Source organism: Monodon monoceros, unplaced genomic scaffold (assembly GCF_005190385.1).
Source record: "Monodon monoceros isolate NGI ecotype Baffin Bay Population unplaced genomic scaffold, NGI_Narwhal_1 Super_Scaffold_5, whole genome shotgun sequence".
Lineage (NCBI taxonomy): Eukaryota > Metazoa > Chordata > Mammalia > Artiodactyla > Monodontidae > Monodon > Monodon monoceros.
Genome location: NW_021703782.1, coordinates 85,493,935 through 85,514,766, shown reverse-complemented (window position 1 = coordinate 85,514,766; position 20,832 = coordinate 85,493,935). Strand labels below are relative to the sequence as shown.

The 20,832-nt window shown below is 43.3% G+C and overlaps 1 protein-coding gene across 1 annotated transcript in view; it reads left to right on the top strand.

Moving 5' to 3' along the window:
* The window catches only part of ABCA1 (ATP binding cassette subfamily A member 1), a 135,645-nt gene that overhangs the window by 11,890 nt on the left and 102,923 nt on the right, over positions 1–20,832 (top strand). The window contains 2 exon segments of the mRNA XM_029203213.1: positions 9,185–9,347; positions 19,648–19,741. Coding sequence (XP_029059046.1) covers positions 9,282–9,347; positions 19,648–19,741 — 160 coding nt within the window. The 5' untranslated portion in view covers positions 9,185–9,281.

Below are 20,832 nucleotides of genomic sequence, written 5' to 3'. Positions count from 1 at the left end.
TGTAACTGGGTGGTGGGGTCCCCAAACAGGGGTTTATGGTACAACAATGGCAGAAGTGGCATGAGGATACCAGCGTAACCCTTTCACATCTCCCACTGAGCTGGGCGCTGCAGAGAGTTCCAGTGTGTTCTGGAAAAGCCCTTGGGGGAAATCGTGCCATCTGTGGACAAAGAAGGGAGAAGAGAGATGCCTTTAATAAACTGCCCGTTTTGTGCCCCATCCTTGATGAATGCTTTGCGCTGTGAAGTCAGCAGCACTAGTCATTGTGAATAGCTGCTGTTGGCTGGATACTTGCTTTGTTCCAGGAACTGGCTAAATATTTTATATACATTATTTGTTCTATTTAATGGAGAGGATACAGGGACTCAGAATCCCTAGGGTCCCAGAGCAGGTGAGGAGCAGAGTCAGGATTCAAAACCTGCTTTCTCTGACTCCAAAACCTCCCTTCTGTCTACCGGGCCAGTTAATTCAAGAAAATAAGAGTTAAGGACGTCTGGGGAAGTTTGCTGCACAGCGGCATTGGCCTGCAGGAAGTAGAAGGCGGTGAAGGGATTTGGGTTTGTCTGTCCCCAAGTCCTTTGAGCACTGTTATGGGAGATTGGGACTGACAGATATATACCAATATGTATAAAATAGATATAACTAATAAGAACCTGCTGTATAAAAAAATAAATAAAATCAAATTCAAAAATTAAAAAAAAAAAAACTTTTTAGCCTGGGAGAAGGTTGAACATCTGAAGATGTTGACCCTTCCGAGATGTAAACCAAACAAAGTGGTTGTTTTGTTGATACAGTCACCAAGCCTTTTCTCATAAAATTCTCTTGGAAAATCCTCCTCCAACAACAGGGAATATTATCCCGTCAAGTTTTTCCGCAAATAAAGGATTGCTCGTGGAGGTGGGCTTGCTTGTGTTTCTGTATCACTCAGGGTGTTTGTGACTTTGACAGTTCCTTCCCTGCAGGGCCCTCTTGCTTTGGCATTATGATTATAGTTGAGAAAATTTTTTTTTCTATGACATGTAATGTTGACAGGTATTTCATTTCTAGGAGAAAGGTTCATTTTTCCTATATGCTACACATCCCCAACCAGGGAAAAAGCAAATAGTTGTATTGTTTGCTAAAGTCTTCCTTTGAAGGTTGCTCTGTGTTTGTTTAGTGGAAATCAGCAGGGGAAGAAGGGTTATCTCTAACATTTTGTCAGAATTCCTCCATAATTCTACAACAATGAAACAAGAACTTGGGGACAGGACAGGTTTGCTTTCAGAAACCCTGGATCTTGTCAGTTTTAGAAGTCCTGAGATGGTTTAGCTGGTAACAACTGGACTGTTGAGAGTGATAAATAGGATCTTTGCTTGTCCAATTATCAGTGACATGATAGAAATAGATTTACCCTTTTTGAATCTCCTTTAAAATAGAATTGTTGACAGCATGAGGAATTATGCTTCTCAAAGGCTCGTTACAGATTTGTACAGTATTCATGTATCTCTTCTAGCTGTACGTTTTTATGTATTCATGTCATAACTCTCATTTTGAAAATTAGCTATTAGCAAATACTTTTGTCTAGGAAATTGAATATATATTTCAGGGTGAAACAAGAATGTGCAGTTATCTCTAAACTTATTGTTACTAATAATCAAGTAAGTATGATACATTTGGTACTTAAAAAAATATCCCCTTGAGTTACAGATTGTTAGAATTGATAAAATTCATTGGATCTGTATTTTTTAAACAGGTATTGTGATAGCAGAGCCTCTTCTAGAATGACAGGAATCTTCGAGAATGATAGAATGGCTTCCTTTTATCCTTGACTTTTATCTTGGAGGATTTCTTACATCTTTCTTTCTCCTTAAATTTGAGTATTAAAATGTTATGGTTTAAGTAGGAACACAGTTTCAGGGGTCACTGAGTACCAGCCCACGGCCTTTCTGCAGGCCTTTAAGGGTCTAGTGGCAACTAAGGACAGTTTCACTGAGTTTGTGGGTCTGCAATATGGTTGGGGAATGCGAGGGGGTAGAATTTCAGGATTAGCATGAACGACCTTACAGGTAGAGAGCTCACTGGCAACTGGAGACCAGGAAAGAAACTGAGGCAGTCAAATTAACTTCAGCCTTAATAAAACTGATGGCTCAGCCTGGGAGAGATCACGGGGGGACTCCATGGGGCGACTCCCCTCCTTCCACCACGGCAGCCATGTCCTGTCTTCAGTCATGGGTGCAATGAACCTGTTCCAGCCTGGTTTCCTGACTGTCAGTAACCTCACTAGCCTTTTCCCTGAATGTGGCTACTGTTCCAGAGACATATACTCAGAGAGGCAATTAAAGAACAGACCTTTTCCAAGCAAGCATGCTCTGGTGGGCTTACAGATTTCATATCTTCATTCTTCAGGACCCTCTACATCTCTCTGGAGACGAGATGCAGCAACACCTGTGATCCTTGCATTTGCATCAGCATCTCATGAAGAGGCCATTCGTTGAGCTTTACCGCCAACACGTTTACTACAATTCATATGTGATATAGTTAAATCCTGCCGTAAATCCACCTCCTGCTTTTGTTAACGGCTAGTTATTTATTGAGATAAGACATCTAGAAACAGTTTTGTCAGGAGAGATGCTGATCGCTGTTGTCACAGATTTCAACTTCTATCTCACTTCTGGTGACTGTGGGGAAATTTGTCTAACAAAGAAGAACACACACACAAATTTATTTATCTATCTATTTATTTATTTGTTTAAAATTTAGAGAAATAGCTGTCATAAAACCACTGGTTTTGGAAGACGAAAATTAGTTGCTGACTGCATATTTGCGGTGTATGAACTCTTTGGGTAGAACTGATAGGAAAAATGTGTTCAGAAGAAGAAGCAGAATTGTAGGAGGAATATAGTAGTGGGAAAGTGGGAACAGTTGTTGACAAGTTATTTCTTGAGAAACCTGGGGGCCAGCTCTAACTCTAGGGGGTGAGTCTGGGCAGGCCACTTGCTTTTGGGGGCCTTGGCTTCTCTATAAGATTGGGGTGTGGTGGAAGCTGGTCTCCAAAGCCACAGTGAGCTCTATCAGCTGGGGGTTGGCCTTGCACAAGGTTGTCCTCTTCTGCCTTGTGGAACCGACTTCTCTGCTCCAGTGAGAAACGGTGGCTGTGTGGTCCCCACTGGAGACCGTCCTCTCCTGGAGCAAGCAGGCTAGAGGGTTGGCTCCCACCCTTTGACAGAAACTCAGTCTCACTTGCTCACAGCGTTCTTGCAGGAAGGAAAAAGACCAACCAACCCTTGGTTACTGCACAAACTAAGAGTTTCGGGTAGCAGCGTAAGCACGTGCAGTTTTTTTTCCTTACTACGTGTCTGTAGACAGATTTAATGCTCTAGGAGGGTAGAAGGCAGTCATGGGATGTAGTTCCTGTTTTCCATTTGACTTCACTAAGTGGGAAAAAACCCTCCCACCTTGTCTTTCTAGCATGTCTGCCTCTTCCTCTTTCCTCCTTTCTTCTTTATATTTCTCATGCTCTTTGAAACTTACATGTGAAGTTCAAAAGGGCCAAATGTTTTGGTGAGGAAGGGGGTTGGGGGAGCAGTACAGTAGGTGCTGATTGGGGTCGTCATTTCCCCCATGGCACCAGGCAGGCTTCCTGTGAACGTATATTTTTTCTTTCGCCAGCATCACTGAGTCTGTCTGACATTTCAGGTTTTGGTTTAGGGAAAAGTTAAAAGAATTCACGATCCCAGCTGTCACTTGGTGACCCTTTTGCCAGTAGCATATGGCACACTCTCATTTCACTAAAGAAAGGAGTTACCCACCCCTCGTTACTTTCTGCCTGCTTACTCTGCTTTATTTTTCTTCATTACCCCTATCACCCACTGCCTTAACAACACACTGTTATTTGTCTGTTTTATACGTCCTTGCTAGAATAGAAGGTCCATGAGAGCAGGAACTTTGCCACTTTTGTTCACTGCTGAATCTCCAGTGTCTGGAACAGCACCTGCACATATAGGCATTCAGTAAATATTTGCTGTGGCTAATGGCAGCCTTGCAGAGTTAAGGCTACAGTTGTTTGTGGAATGAACAGGGGGTGAAGATTTTATTCACTATTTACCTTCCTAGGGAATCACACAATAGCCAGGCTTTACACTATGCAGTATTTAGGTCTTCCAAGGCATGATTTGACTTGTGGACTATGTTAATTATTGTCATAGAACACAAGTGTTTTGGGGGGAGGGAGATCAAATTATTGACATGTAATTTACATACAGTTAAATTTCGCCTTTTTGCACGTACAGTTAGATGAGTTTTGATAAATGTATATAGTATATGTATAACCACTACCACAGTCATGGTATAGAATATTTCCATCACTCAATGTTCTTTGAGGTCTGTCCTCTCCCCCACCCCCTGGCAACCACTGATAGGATTTCTGTCCCCATTGTTTCACCTTTCGAGAAAGTCATACAAATAGACTCATACGGTGTGTAGTCTATTGTGTCTGGCTTTTTTCTCTTAGCATAAGGCTTTTGAGATTCACCCATGCTGTTGCATGTATTAGTAATGTAGTCCTTTTTTATTGATGAGTAGTACTCCATTTTAATTTATTCACTAATTGATGGACATTTGCATTGTTTCCAGTTTTGGCTATTCTATATAAGACTTCTATGGATGTTCACATACAGGTCTTTGTGTGACCATATGCTCTCATTTCTTTTGGGTAAATACCTGGGATGGGATGGCTGGGTTATAAGTCTGTGCATGACTTTACAAGAAACTACCAGAGTATTTTATGAAGTGCCTGTTCCGTTTTTCTTTTCCACAAGCAATGTATGCAAGCGCCAGTTGCTCCACATACTAACACTTTGCAATTTTAAAAATTGCAGTAGTTCTAGTGGGTATGCAGTGGTATCTCATTGTGGTTTTAGTTTGCATTTCTCTGCAACTAATGATCTTTGCTTATTTGAGAAGGTCATGGTTCAGCAGGCTCTGGTATTCTCTAGGTATTAATAATTTTAGAAGATTAGTGGCACTTGAAGTGAAATTTTTTTTAAAAAAATTGGCCAAAGATTTGAACAGTGGCTTCCTCAAGGTCGTGCTGTACAAAAAAGGTTAGAGTATGGAACTATGTTGAATTTTGGCAAAGCGTGATCCACCTGGGTGACTGATGCAAAGACCTAGAGAGGGAGCGCCTAGGACTTGGCATGAAGGTGGGGAGAAAGCAGATTTCATGGTTCCTCTGGCCTTGGGAGGGCCTTAGCTAAACCTGTTAGTGGGAAGCCTAGCTAGATTGAGTTACACTTTCCCAGATGTCCCAGGAGTCACCTGGGAAGCTCAGCAGTCCCTGTGGCCGTCACAAGTGTGTGGTGAACATAGAGCCCCCTCCCTGGGGACAATTTGCCTGAATCAGTTTATCAAGCTTGAGAAACCGGTTATCACGGGCCCAGGAATGCCACCACCCTTCCATCCTGAATCCCTATTTCTCATGCCCATCTTGTAGCTAATTAATTGAGCAAATATTCCCTGAGGGCTTACTCTATGCCTGATACTGTCTTGCATGCTGGGGAAAACTGCTATGAAGAAAGAGGTCCTGTGGACTCAGAAAGTGGCAGAAACGATGCAAGCGAAAACAGAGGCTGCCCTGGGTACACCTAGGAGGGGCTCCTAACCGAGTGTGGTCAGGACAGGATCCTAAAGTTGAGGAGCTGGCCAGGCTGACAGTGCTGGGAGCAGCAGCTTCAGGACCGGGAGCGCACAGGAGTCCTCGTGGTAGGAGAGAGGGCCGTCCATTTGGTGCCGTGGGTAGTTTTGCGGGACCTGGTTTAGGAGGTGGGGAGTGGTGAGAGAGGAGGCTGGAGTCATCGGGGAGACCAGCTAAACCAAGGTGAGGACTGGACTTTATCCTCAGGGCAGTGGGGTGCTGGCAGAGGTTTTAAGTGGACGAGTGGCATACCTGGAACTTGGGTTTAGTGGAATAACTTTGGTTGCTCTGTGATAAACGGATGGAGGGGGCAAGACCGGAGGCAGGGAACCCAGGGAAGTGGCTGTTTTGGTCACGCGGGAGCCAGAAGAGGGTGCCCTATTAACTGGCCGTGATTGTGAAGTAGGACCCTTTCCAGCCAGTAACTGGAAATGTGCATAAGGGCAGAAGCGAGTGTGCTACTAGCTTTGAAACATTGAGAAATCTAGTACATAGTACGGCCTTCTTTTTGGTTTTGGTTTGTTTGTTTGCTTCCTTGGAAAACTGATGTAGAAATGTCCCTTGGGCTTCAGTTACCTGAGCAGAGGAGTTCAGGCATTGCCAAACCCTCCTCTTTGGGCAAAATCGCTCCCAGCAGTGGTCACCATGTCCTGAGGTGGGAGGAGGGGATTATGCGGGAGGCCGAGGGCTGTGTCAAGGTGGGCAGGGGAAGTGGGGCAAGAAGCCTGCCTGTTAGTACCCAGTGAAGCCAGAGCAGGACCTTCTACTGCTGCTCCAGGCTACTTCTCGCTGACTTCTCTGCGTGTCTCCTGGAGGGTCTCTGAGGCCGGAATCCATGTCTGGAGACCCAGAAACTCTGCTTTAGGAAAATATTCTCCAAAAAACCTCCTCCTGGCCGTTCTCTTCTTGTGAACATTCTATAGAGGCGTGTCTTCTTTTCCTCTGAGATTCTCCACTCAGATTGAGGGGATTCTGTGTCCTGGTTTGGGCCTGGGGGTCTCTAATACTAGGCCATTCTGATTTCATCCTTCCTACTTTGCCGGAAACCCACATTGGACTTGCTAGAAATAATGGAGTAGAAAAGATTGTTTAGACAGGATATAACCATTTCTCTGTTAGAGGGTACTGATAGACCAGAGAAAGAAAAGTGGGGAGAAGGGAACTCATTTCTTTGGCACTTACAGTGTGCCATGTACTTTGTTGGGGACTTACTTATATTGTCTCATTGAATCCATTGAATAGCATGCAAGGTAGGTGTTGTCTCCCCCATTCTATAATGAGGAAATTGATGCTCAGAGAGCGTAAAGATTTGGCCAAGGGCACATAGTTGGGAAGCTGGACCTAATTCCTGTCTAGGCTCTCTTTCTGCTAAGTTAATTTTCCTTTTTTAATTACAAACTTGTGTTTCAACCTCCTCATTGTTACCTTGGGGATCTGAAAAGATTCTTGTAGCTTCTAAATTAACTAAGTGATTCCTGGAGAGCAGCTTTTGCATGAGAAAAATCTAGCTAATTATTTATTTCTGTGTTTCTGGAATGCAAGCCCTGTCCTAGGCCACTTTCAAAATAATTTGGGATTGCAAGCACGCAGCTCACAATCGAATTCTGGCTCTCAGCGCTTGGAGGCCAGTTGCCATCTTTAAACAACAAATTGTGGATGGACACAGTGCTGATTTAACTCTTCTTTTTGGAGTGAGAATTTTTTTCGGGGGGGGTGGCATCTGTGTCCATTTAGAGTTTTGCTGAGCAAACAATAAAGAAAAGAAATAGGGGGACTTCTCTGGTGGCGCAGTGGTTAAGACTCCGCGCTCCCAATGCAGGGGGCCCAGGTTTAATCCCTGGTCAGGGAACTAGATCCCACAGGCATGCCACAACTAAGAGTTCATATGCCACAACTAGGGAGCTGGTGAGTTGCGAGTAAGGAGCCTCCAAGCCGCAATGAAGGAGCCCGCCTGCTGCAACTAAGGAGCCCATGTGCCAAAACTAAGGAGCCCACCTGCTGCAACTAAGACCCAGTGCAGCCGAATAAATAAATACATCAATAAATAAAAAGAAAAAAGAAGTAGGTCCTAAGACTTGACTATTTCAGAGGAATCCCTGATTCGTTGGCTTGTCAATGAATGAATTAAAATACATAATAGTAGAGTCAGTCCTTCTTCTCAGACACTGCAGACTCCTTCCATTCTCTCTTCTTTTGTAGAAGTTTTTAATCCAGGTCCTTGTGGGGTGGGGACCAAGACAGTAAAATCCTGCTATAGATCACCCTTTGCATTGAGGTCTGTTTGGACCTGCAGACGTTTAGTGCAATACTTGGTTTTGTATGCACAAGTGGTCACTACATTCTTAGCTGTTTTTGCTGTTTGTTCCTCAGGCCTAATATCCCACCTCTACTCCACCAGAGGCCACAATGATTAAATGAGCCATTTTAGAGGTAAAGCCGGTTTCTGATTTCTGCTAAGGGTTCATGACTGTGAAGTGGCATCAGGGCCTAACTTTGACCTGTGCGTCCCTCCCTTCTTCCAGTTTTCATTTTTCACCCTTTCCCCAACTTTAATTTTAGTGTGACTACCTGGGATTATTCCAGTATTAAATGAATACCATTGTTGAGGGGGCAGCAGGGACACACAGAAGGTTGTATCCCCTGTTTATGAGAACCCCCCCACCCCGGGATGGCAAAACAGTCCTCCAAGGAGGCACTTGTGACAACTGACAAGGAGTAGGCGGGCCCTGTGTACAGGTGCAGGTGTAGCAAGGCCAGAAGTGTGCATATGTCCGGACAATGGGAGCTTGTCAGTTCCACAGGTGATGCTCTCCATCTGCTTTGGCTGCCTTGTTTTTCTCAATGAGATATTGTTTTCTTTCCGCACACACACAGCACTGGCGTGGGAGCCAGGTGTCCGTGGCATTTCCTTGGTGTTTACTCACACCATCTAAGACATCATCACATCTAAGACACGCTGTGACTTTTTCCAGATTAGGAAACTGCTTTATCGATGGTGCCATTTATCACCAGAAGGACTCAACTTTGGAACTAGATGAAAACGTAGTTTGCAGCAAATTTCAGGGAATAGCATAAGTCACTCCAGGTTCAAGGCAAAATTTATAAATGCTGCTGACATTTTCTGAGAGGGGAGGCATTTTCTTAGAGAAGGGAGGCAGGTCTCTGGGATTCCAATATGCCCTTTGCAATCTCAGGGTTTTGGCCACCTAAGGTTGCTCATGTAGGTCTGCCTTCATAAGTGCATTTTTCATTCCCAAATGATCACACCCGTGGAGCTCAATTGATTGGGATAATAATGGCTCACTCCCAGGCTACTGCCAGAAAGCCTGCAGAATCCCTGTTTACCAGAGACCCCAAGGCTAGAAGTTGGGGACTCATGCCTTATGCAGAAGTAGTCGTGAGGCAGAGCTGGGTTTGAGGGCTCAGGTGAGAGGGCTGGTGCAACAGCCCTCACTGGCGTATAGCTTTGCAGCAAAAACTGACGGCGCTCTCCCCTCTTGCTTTATCTTTCAGTTAATGACCAGCCACAGCGTCCCCACTGTGAGCTCCGGCCACTTCCTCCACGGGCTCCCGAGCCTCACGCAGGCTCTGTGGTGTCGGCTGAGGTAACATGGCTTGTTGGCCTCAGCTGAGGTTGCTGCTGTGGAAGAACCTCACTTTCAGAAGAAGACAAACAGTAAGCCTGGGTTTCTCTGGGGGTCCTCCCATGCTTTTCTTCCTGATTTTGAGTTGGGAGGGGAAGAGGGGGGAAAGGGAGTCTTCTTCGTTTTCTCAAAGTGATTGAATGAATCTGGCCCCGGTGGACACGGGACTGTGTGTAGGGTCCTGATCGAGCCCCGTCGCTTATCATAGGGGGCAGATTGGCAACCAGGCAGAAATGATAGCTTTGCTTTGTGCTAGTACCCAGGCCTGAGTTCTGACCTCCGGAATCTGGCACAGAATTGCCCCTTTGCCATCTTCCTCTTAACTTTTGCTGCAGCCCTGGGGGCCACCTGGCTCTCCAAGAGCATCTAATGGTTTCTGGGCAGTGGAAATGAAGTGAGTTTGTGGCCCAGCTCTTAGAGATCAGAGGCTGGATCTGTTAGTGTCAGTGTGTACTCTTTCCTGTCAGCTTTGACTGCAAGCCTGGAGGAATATAAAACTGAGATTTGTTTTATGTCTGTGGAGGGTTCTAAGCCATCCACTTCTGGATGGGACGGTGATCCTTTCAGTAATCCCGAGAAGGCCATCTTTAACTCTCAGGTGAATGGTGTTTTTCCGTGAGAAGATAAAGGCTATAAGGCCCGGTGATCTCTCTGAAGTTCCGACATCAGCTCTTGGCTTCTCCCTCTCTGAACACTCCTAGAGATCCCGTCCAGTCTCCTGGGTTTAGCTGCACCTCTCTGTAGTAGGCTTCTAAATGTCTGTTTCCTTCCCTGCCTTTTTTCCTGAATTCTAAACCTACATCCCCATTTGGCTGTCCTCATGAAGCTTAACACATCTGCAGCCGAAATGCTCATCTTTCTTAGACTCAAAGAGCTATGAGGGATCTTGGATATAACTTAATTCAGTGTTTCTGAAACTAGACTAATGCTTGGCCGGCCCTTCTTTAAAAGAACAAAAATGTCAAGGTCCTCCTCTGTTCACTAAATTTATTTTTTTATTATAATGTTACTTAAATATGAACGTATGTGAAACTAGATATAAACCCCTTATTCTTACAGGCCATATGACCCATACAAACTTAAAAATTAAATGCCAACAAAATTGCAAAACCAGTACTGTTAATGTAGTAAGGCAGCTGACACTGTTTAGCTGAAGCCGTATTATAGGTAACAATGTGACTATGGTAGTGAATGCTTATTTGTTTGAGTTTGGACAGTCTATATTACTATGTGTTAATGATTCAATTTTCCAATCATTTTTTCCAGTGACCTTCATTTGATATCATTTGGCTTTCATTTGGTCCAATCTCATCATTCACAAGTTGCGTTTGCATCAGTGCCTTTCTTATTGGTCTGCTACAATTATATTGGTGCTAACACAGTCACAAACACAAATATAAACTTAGGCTTGAAATCTTGTGCCAGAACTTGGTTATAAAGTAGGCATTCAGAAAAATCCAGATATGTTTATTCACATTTGCTTAGATGAACATTGAAATGAAAACACAAAATTTTAAAATCCTGACATAGAACTCATATATAATCCCTCATGGATATGTGTGTATATGTGTGACTCTAGAGTCGGTTCTCTAAACCACTATGTCAGATTGCTCTTCAATGGTATTATTAGTTTTTCTATCTTCAGTCTTGAAGTTTCTAACCTCTTTCTTGCCTTTGCCCCTGCCTCCCATGGCTCTGCCCAGGTCCTGGTGTTCCAAAGATCTATACGTTCACCTCCTAATCTGATTTCTTAGCTACTGGGTGGTCCAGGTCCCCTGCCTCTTCTCATCATGGTGGCAGCAGCCCACGTGATGGGCAACTGTCTCTGCTGTGCTGTGTCCATTAGCCGGTGAGTAGGGGAAAGAACTATATCATCTTACTGATGCAAGGTCTCAAGGGCAGTCCAACCCAAACCTGTCATTTTACAGATAAGAACACTGAGGCACAAAGCAGGGAAGGGATTTCCTCAAGGTCAACCAAGAATCAGGAGCACAGTGTCCTGGAACAGGATTTGGGATTGGGCCATCCAGGCGGGGCCAGTCTCTACTAGTCTTGCTGCTTCTTGCTCAATATTGCTTATCAGTTTAAAAAGCATTACGAGTGGAGAGATAGGCGGGCTTCGTCAAAGGCAATTTTTGGCCTTGCGGCAGAGTTCTTGTTGAAAGAGTAAGAAGGAGACAGTATCCTGACACAAAAGGGCTTTTCTAGGTGTTACACCTACTGCCTGTTAGCTTGTCCTCCCTTCCTGATTTCGACAGGAAATCTATTTTGCCAAACCAGAAACAAAGGGTGGTTTATTTCAGGTTGCACATGCTTAGGTTGTCACAGCTGGAAAGATCTGACCTGCTTCTTGTACAGCTGATGGGATTGGGGTTTGGGGTAGGGGACAGGGGTCCAGAGTGGGTGGGTCATGGAAGTAGCACCAGAACCAATTTCCTGGTGGCCCTACAGGCACAGGCCCTTTTTTTTAGCAGGCTTTGACTTATCTGCATGAAAGATTTAATGCCCATGGATCTCAAGTGCTGGCTGTAGCTACTTCCCAATCCACCTGGCTTGGATCTCTAGATATATTGTTCTATAGACAGTGGAACCTGTTTAGGGTTTTGGTACCACTTTGTTAGCTCACATAGTTAGAACAAGCTCTGCCCAGTAGGCAGGGGAAGAAGTTAGCAGCTCCAAATAGTTCTTGCCCACAGTGTATGGAAAACCATTGCTTGATTTCCTCCTTCTGAGATCCTGGATGTATACACTTGGCCCCAGAGCCTGGCACCGGGGATATGCTTAATAAGTATTTGCTGAACAGTGGGTAAATGCATTAAATGGGCCATTAGTTTACAGGTCTCAAAGAGGCTTCCCTGCTATAGGGGCCTTGTGTGCAGGGAGATGGGAAGAAAGATGTAAAAGCTGGGTGCTGAACAGTAAACCCCGAGCAACCTTCCTGAAAGACGGCTGTTTGCCCTTTCACTCTGTATCCTTGTTTGCTAATGAATCCTGGGGACCTCTCTCTTGTGCTCCCATTATGCAGACTTATGGGGACCATCAGCCAGGGGTAGATTTCCGCTGTTCCTGTTGGGCAAAGAATACATTGAAATTGAGTTGCATAAGTTGGGTGCAAAGCTCAGTTTGGGTCCAAAGTAACGGTTAACTTGTGTGGGTGGCAGTCACTGAGCACAAACAGGGCTTGGGACAGGAAGGGCGAGGGGCTTCAGAGTTCTCCGGGTCCTCATCTGGTTTTAGGCCGATCCAGAGGCCAAGGTCCCCATGGAACAGATGGGACAGATTACGGCCATATGGCCTCTCCTTTTTGCCTTTGCCATTAATTTTCTCATTTAGATCTGTTTAGCTGTGTGTCTGGGAAAATAGATAATTCTAATTTCTGCATATATCAATATTAAGAGTATCAATATTTGGGGATTGTTTAATGACAAGGAATAAGCTATCAAATAAATAAAAATTAAGACTCCTCATTTAAGAGCCGCTAGAAAATTTTATAGCATAGACGCAAACTTTCTGCACCTCCTCCCGGCTTCCAATTTCACCTAATACATTTCTTTCCTGTCCTTAGTCCTGGCCTGGCATTGCTGGTTCAAATCCAGATAAGAATTCTAATTATTATCTAATTCTAATTCAATTCTAATTCCAGCTTGGCCACTATATGTCTCAATGGCTCAGGGAAACTCATTTTTCCTGAGTTTTAGTTTCCACTTCTTTGGAATGAGGAAAGTTAGAACAAATAGCCATTTATTGTTTCCTTTGGATAGATATTTATTGAACATCTACTGCACGTAACATAGTGTGCTGGGTATACAGGCAGGACCCCTGCCCTCATAGAGCTTACAGTTCAGTAAGGGAAGCAGATATGAAGCACATTATCACATAAGTAAAAATCTCATAACAAACTGTGATAAGTGCTATGAAGGAAAAAAACCAAACTGTCCTACTGTGTTAGGTACTACCAGGCTGAGGATAGGGAGTTAATTTAGAATAGAAGGTCATGACATTTAAGCTGAGAGCCTTGAAGTTCGAGCAGCAGTTAGCCAGGGGAAAATCGGGAGCTCAGCCGTCAGGCCACTGGATTCCAGGCAGAGAGACAGAGGGTGTGAAGGCCACGGGCCTAACGCACGTCCTGGAGTCAAAGAACAGGAAAGCCAGTGGCACTGAAGGAAGACTGGCTGGGGGTGAGTTGGGAGTCAGCAGGGGCAGATCATGCAGCCATGGAGCTGAGCAAGGGCAGCTGAATTTTATGTTACGTGCAGAAGGAGTCCCTGAGGTAGATAGCTCATGATGACGAGGGTCAGATGGTGTGGTCCTTGGCACTGAGGGGACTTGAAGGACGATAGCCCAAGGAGACAATTATAATCATTACATACATACATACATACATACATACCATTTTGTGCTCTGTTTTCCTCTTTCACTTAACATCATTTGGCATATATGTTTCCAAATAATTTACGTATTTATAATAATGATTCTTGATGTGTAGGCTGTGTTTTGTACTTTTGAAAGTTCTTTTGTATCCGTTATCTTCTTGATTTTCACAGCAATTCTGAGAGGTATGCATTACAATTTCTGTTGCACAGGTGAAGAAAGTGTTATAAGTTAGTAAATTAGTAAGAGGAGGGGCTGGATCTTTTGGGCCCAAATCTGCCATGGGATAATGCCACTGACATTCCTGGTAGCGTTACAATAATCCATCAATGCAGTTTTTATTTTGTAACTTCATACCCTATTGCCAACATTCAGATGTTTCCCGTGTTTGCTGTTATACATAAACTACTATAAAGACTTTATACGTATAGCCTTTTCTTATTTTTATATTATTTCCTTAGGCCAAAATCTCAGAAGTACGATTCCTAGGTCCAAGGAAATGGCCCTTGACATATATGATCAGATGTCCTTCCGAAGGATCAAACCAATTTAAAAATCCACCATCACCACATGAGGCTTTACAGTTCTGGGAGGGCAGGCGTGTTTTTCAGATTTCTTTTTCCCTCCAGCATTTCTCTGATTTGATCTTTAAGATTTCACTTTAATTTTTCCAGATTTAATTGAGGTATATATTGATAAGTATTTTTCATCGTGATGCTGATATAGCCTAGAGTGTGCTATTGCTTTGATGAACATCCTGTTAACTGGGAAAATTCATTGTCTCCCATTTTACTTTTTTAACCTCTCAGAATAGTCTCTCATATTTTCATCTGTTTCTTTTCCCCATTGAATCGTATTACCTTATCAAGTTCTAAAAGTAGCCTAGCACTATTTTAATGTCCCAAGGACATTGGGTAATGTCTAGAGATATTGTTTGGCAGGTATAGTCCTGGCCAGGGGTGGTTGGTATTGCTGGTTCTGGCGGGCGGAGGCCAGGGATGGGGGAAACATTCTTCCATTCACAGGAGGGCTCCTTACAACGCTTATCTGGCCCCAAATGTCAATAGTGCTGTTGAGAGAAACCCTGCTCTAGAAACACTCGCTCATATGATCCCCATGTTGTTGCTGAGGAATAACGAGGTGGAAAGTCCCCAGAGCAGCTCAGTGTAGCAATTTACTGAAACATCAGAATTTTTGTTTTAATACCCAACCTAAAAGAAAGCTTCTGAGTTTCTAACTTTGGTAAGAAGCATCTTTTGAACACGGTGTTCCTCTCCATCTCCTCTGCCTCGTGGTGGGGGCAGGTGTGGAGGGAGGTGGGTAGGTGTCATCAGACTAAGATTTAGAAGAGTTTTCTAGTTTTCTATAGGAGTGTGTAGCAGTAAAGCATCAGCCTTATTTCCAAGCTATTGGGTTGGCCAAAAAGTTCGTTTGGGTTTTCCATCTGGTATGGAAGACCCAAATGAACTTTTTGGCCAACCCAAATATTTATGAGGGCCTATTCTGAACGAAAAGTGCTAAGCTGAGAGATGGGGGAGAAATCTGATTTTGACAATGAGTGGAGCCAGAATGGCATTCCTGGCAGAAGTCAAATTGGGTTTCTAGAGGGAGGCTATTAGGAAAAGAAGTACCTAGAACAGCCCCCTGAGTTTGGAAGGCAAATTCTATGTTCAATGACAGAAATAATTTTAGAGGTTCAGAGTAAAAGTGCACGGAGAGAATTGTGTGTCACGAGTTCTCTGGTTTGAGTGCTGGCTCTTGGAGATGGTCTCTTCATTCATTCATACATGTTAGTATCTCAGCTCAGCATGGCTTATAAAGATCAAGATCTAGATACTCCGGTAATGGGGCAGGGGGTAAGGAGACTGGGGTGCATAGTGGCTAAGAACACACCCTTGAGTTGGACTGGCTTTGAATTCTGGCTCTGCCGTTTACCAGGCTTGTATCTTTGGGCAATTTATTTACTCTTTCAGCCTCAGTTCCCTCATCTGTGAACTGGGTATTATAATAGTGCTAATGGGGTTATTTGAAGATTAAATGAGTTCATCTATGTTAAGTACTTAGAACACTGATACATGGTAAGGCCTATTTAAGTGTTAGCTGTCATTATGGTTGTCAATCTTTTCCTTACCTCTTTCCCTAATCTGCTTACACGCACTGGCTTCAATTGCTAAAAATGAGTTGTAAGATTTTCTTCATGTTCTTTGCTATCAATGCCATGGGAAAGATCCATTCATTTTTTTTTCCAATCAATCAACATATTTTGAGCATCTGCTCCCCTATTGGATCCTAGATGTGGGGCTACAGAGATGTCCAGGAACATAAACTTTGATTCATTGGGTCAGATCAGTGCCCAGGAGGGCTGGTGAGTGCCAGACTCCTCTTAAGTGGCCATCTTGTAAGGTATATATCTCAAACATGGCTCTGTGAGAGGCAGGATGATGGTTGCAAAAGCACGTCAGGGTCAGTAGATCTGGGTTCAAACGCTGGCGCACTCTTTTACCAGGCTATGTATGGCTCATAACCTGCCCCAATCTTACTTTCTTCACTATCTAATGATACCAGCTACCTCACAAAGTTCTTGTGAAAATATTAGAGATGAGTTATATAAATCCCTGGTACACAGTAGGTGCTCAGGATTGGCTGTAGCTATCATAAACCTATAGGCCATGAGCTCATTTTACCTCTGTGGAACCTGTTGATATTTTTTGACTGTGCCACCTAGTGGGGTCATTTCCTCCCTGGGCCACATGAGTTGGGCAAAACTAGCTGCTAATCTCAACCCTGCCACTGACTTTCTCTGTGACTTACCCTTCCTTGAGCTTTAGCCTTGCCACATATAAAATACAGACAATAATGGTTCCTACATCTCAGGGTTGTTTGCAGGCTTAAATGAAATAATCCATATATAATGTGCCTGCTACACACTTGACTCTAAAAAAGTAAATGGTAGCTACTATTTATCGCAAAAGTACACATAGTAGCTTCAGAGCTTCAAGGTTGATGGCTATCTTACTCATACTCTTCATTAATTTTGGTTTTGTTGGTTTTTTTTTTTTACTTCATTATTCTTTTCTGAATTTATTCACAGTTAAACCGTTTTTTGGAAGTTTTACTCCCATCTGTTAATATTTGTGAGTGATTTTATTTAGCTGTAAGCTTGGAATGCATACAATTTTGTGTTCCACTTTTTTCACTTAATATTATATGGTTAACAGTGTCTGTGTTTCATAAACCCTGTTGTAGTGACTGCATAATGTATTGTTGAGTAGATGTGCCATATTTAATTATTTCTCTATTGCTGTGCAATTAAGTTGTTTGCAATATTTTGCAATTATAGTGTTTGAATGAATGAGTAACAGTGTATATAGCTTTTTGACATTTTAAACTTAGTTCTGTGGGATGAATTTCTAGGAATATTGTTTGGTCAAGGGGAATAAACATATCTTTTGAATACATATGGCCAAGTTGCTTTCCCAAAGGGCTCAACTGACTTACATTTCCATCTTTATTATTTTGTAAACTTCAGTTCATTCTCTCACTCAACACACATTCTTAAAGCCCTTATCATGCGGCAGGCTCAGTGAGAAGAAAGGGACACTGGAGGAGGAGCCCCTGCTATGCCCAGTGCTGCTAGAGGCTCAGGGTACTTGGGGAGCCCAAGGAGGGACTTGCAGCTCAGCTGGTAGAGGAGGCTGAATGTCATTTGAAAGCTTGGAGATTTCACTGTGTGTTGCCTCTTTGGGATTATTTACAGAAATATTTAGCAAGACCAGCCCCATCTTTGGTCTCGGAGACCCCATTGACAGCATGCTTTCTTCCAAAGGACCCATTTGTCTTTTTTTTTTTCCTGGTGTGCTATCTAGAGCAAACTGTTCTTCATAGTTATATGGTAACAGTGGTTTTTTGTTTGTTTGTTCTACTAGAGAAGTAATACATGCTCATTATGGAAAATTTAGAAAACACAGGAAGGTGTTTAAAAAAATCACCCATGTTCTTATCATCCAAGGACATCCACTGTCCTCATCCATGTATTTCCTTCTAAAAAGAAGACTTAAAAAAGAGTTTAATGTGGAACCATATCAAAGGTCTTTGGAATGTAAAATACCAGAAATCCAATGATGAATAATAAACAAAAGCTAAAACCAATCTGAAGCAGAAAGGTTAAATTAATTATGATCTATTCACAGCATGGAGTATCAAGTGGCCATTAAAATCCATATTTTAAGAGAGTATTTTGTCATGGAAAACACTCCCAGTATGATGTTCAATGAAAAAGCAAAATACAAAATTATATATGCTGTATAATCTCAATTTTGTAGAGAAAAATTTATTATTTATGTATGAATAGGAAAAAAAGACAAAAAATATTAATGGAGAACCATTGTTAGCTTAATTTACTAGGGATTATCTCCAGGAAGTAGGATTAATGGTGATTTATGTTTATTTTTTTCTACTTTTCTGTATATATTTTTTAATTTAAAAATTTCCACAATAAAAATATATGGACTTGGGGATCAAAAAAAATTCTGTTTAAATAAAGGAGGGATTTCATATCAGTGTTCTCTTGGCTCTGAAGCCACAGTTGTAGTTACTCTCAACCACAAGGGCCCGTGACTATTCAGGGCTCTTTGGTGTTCATCCTAATTAGAACATCTGAGTCCAGAACTGAAAGGAATGAAAGAGGTGAGGCTTCAGGCCGTGGAACTAGTTGTCCAAACACCATAGGTTCAGTTAGATTATGTCTCATGATTTCCATCCTGTCCCTGTGCTTATTTATCCCCTGGTAACTCACTGAGGCAGGTTTTTCCTTTAGAGAAACCCCATTGCTTTAACTGGTGGATCACAGTTACATATGTTTAATGATCTTCTAACCCACTGGAGAAGGTGGTGACCAGATCTTGATGGATGGGGAAGGACTTTGCACTCTTCCCAGATCTTTCCAGTCCTGGGGGCACACAGGTCACTATGGAACTACATGTGAATTTCCATTGTCCTTTGGAGCCCTATTCTCAGCCCTGCAGAGGGCAACTTTGTGTGTTCCTTTAGAGCCAAGGTGGTGTGTATTTAGCACAGCAGGTTGCCCTGGCCCTCTTCTTTTAACAAATGGTCATAACATACCTGACACTATGCTAAGGCTGGAGATGCAAAGATGACTTGGTCCAGTGCTTGCCTTCAGGGTACTCATATAGGAAGCCAGTGATAAAAACATGATTTCAGGGGCTCAGGGAAACTGTTGTGGGAGGAGGATGCATGGGTTACTCTGGGAGCACAGCAGAAGGGCTTCCAGCTCAGACTGAGATTTTAGTAAAGGAAATTATGCCTGGTTGAATCTTGAAGGATGAGTGGAAGTGAGCCAGATGAAGCAGGGTGGGAAGCATCTTCCCTTTTGTAGGGAAAACACAGAGGTATGGAATAGTAAGTTATAAGGTAAGAACTGCAAACAATTCAGTATTATCAAAGCTTAGAGTGGTAAGAGAGGCTGGAGAAGTTGATCAATTGTTTATTTATTTATTTGTTTATTTATTTTTATGGCTGCGTTGGGTCTTTGTTGCTGGGCGCGGGCTTTCTCCAGTTGTGGCGAGCGGGGGCTGCTGTTCGTTGCGGTGCACGGGCTTCTCATTGTGGTGGCTTCTCTTGTTGTGGAGCACGGGCTCTAGGTGCACGGGCTTCAGTAGTTGTGGGCTTCAGTAGTTGTGGCTCATGGGCTCTAGAGCACAGGCTCAGTAGTTGTGGTGCATGGGCTTAGTTGCTCTGCAGCATGTGGGATCTCCCCGGACCAGGACTCGAACCCATGCCCCCTGCATTGGCAGGTGGATTCTTAACCACTGTGCCACCAGGGAAGCTCTGAGCAATTGTTTAATTAACTTTTTTTGTGGATTTCCCAAAGCTCAATAGCATTAGGCTTCCATGTTGTTTTGTTTGTTTAATTCACAGTGCTCTGTCTTATTTCCCACTCAGTGTCAGCTGTTGCTGGAAGTGGCCTGGCCTCTGTTTATCTTCCTGATCCTGATCTCCGTGAGGCTGAGCTACCCACCCTATGAACAACATGAATGTGAGTATATGAGCATCCCGCCTGAGACTTACTGCTGGCAAGTGGAATCCAGGCAATGGGCATGGGCTAAATGTGACCTCTCCCAAGATGCTATCTTTAGGAAACAGTGCAAATGGCTTGGAACAGAAAAGCTAGGCTTCCAATTGTTTGATAAGGCATGAGCTCAGGAAACCATTTTCAGTCCTAGTAGATGGTGATAATAGTAATTATAATAATAGCCAACATCTGTTTCATGCATTTTCAATCATGAAAGTAAAATAACCTTACTGATAGCTCAGAAAGGGGTAATTAAAAGAGCCCGCCTGCGTGTCTGGAGCCTGTGCTCCGCAACAAGAGAGGCCACGATAGTGAGAGGCCCACGCGCCACGATGAAGAGTGGCCCCCGCTCGCCGCAACTAGAGAAAGCCCTCGCACAGAAACGAAGACCCAACACAGCCAAAAATAAATAATAAAAAAAAAAGCCCCCTAAGGCAATACCTTAATAGCACTATCATCTGGTGCCTGCTGGGCTTTTTCATATGCATTATGTCTTTATCACACAGTTGCAAATCATGGAACATACAATTTTAAGTAGCATTTGTGTAGAACATCTCAGATTGACTAATATTATTTCATTTGATTCTTATAACAACTTTGTATAATGGACTTTATAATTGCTATCATTTGCTTTAATTTCTTGATAAGTAAATTGGGGCTCAGAGAAGTGCAGGGAATTGCCCGAGGTCACATATGTATCAAGTGACAGTGATGAAATAAAGCTCAGGTCATCTGACTCTCAATCATGTGTTTGGACGACGGCCTTTTCAGTGAGCGTAGAGAATACAGTAGTGGCTGAGAACACAGGCTCTAGGTGTCAGGTTACCTAGGTTTGAATCCCGGCTTCAACACAGGTATGTCGCCTTGGGGCAAATGGCTTGGCTTCTCTGTACCTGGGTTTCCTCATCTCTATAAAAAGGGAATGATAAGACCTACCCCATATGGTTGTTGTGTTGTCCCACAGTCACGGTCTTTCTCTCCTGGCTGGGCTTGCTGGATGGATTAATACTGCAAAAATGTCCCTGTCTAAAAGATCAGCATTTGTGGGGGAAGTT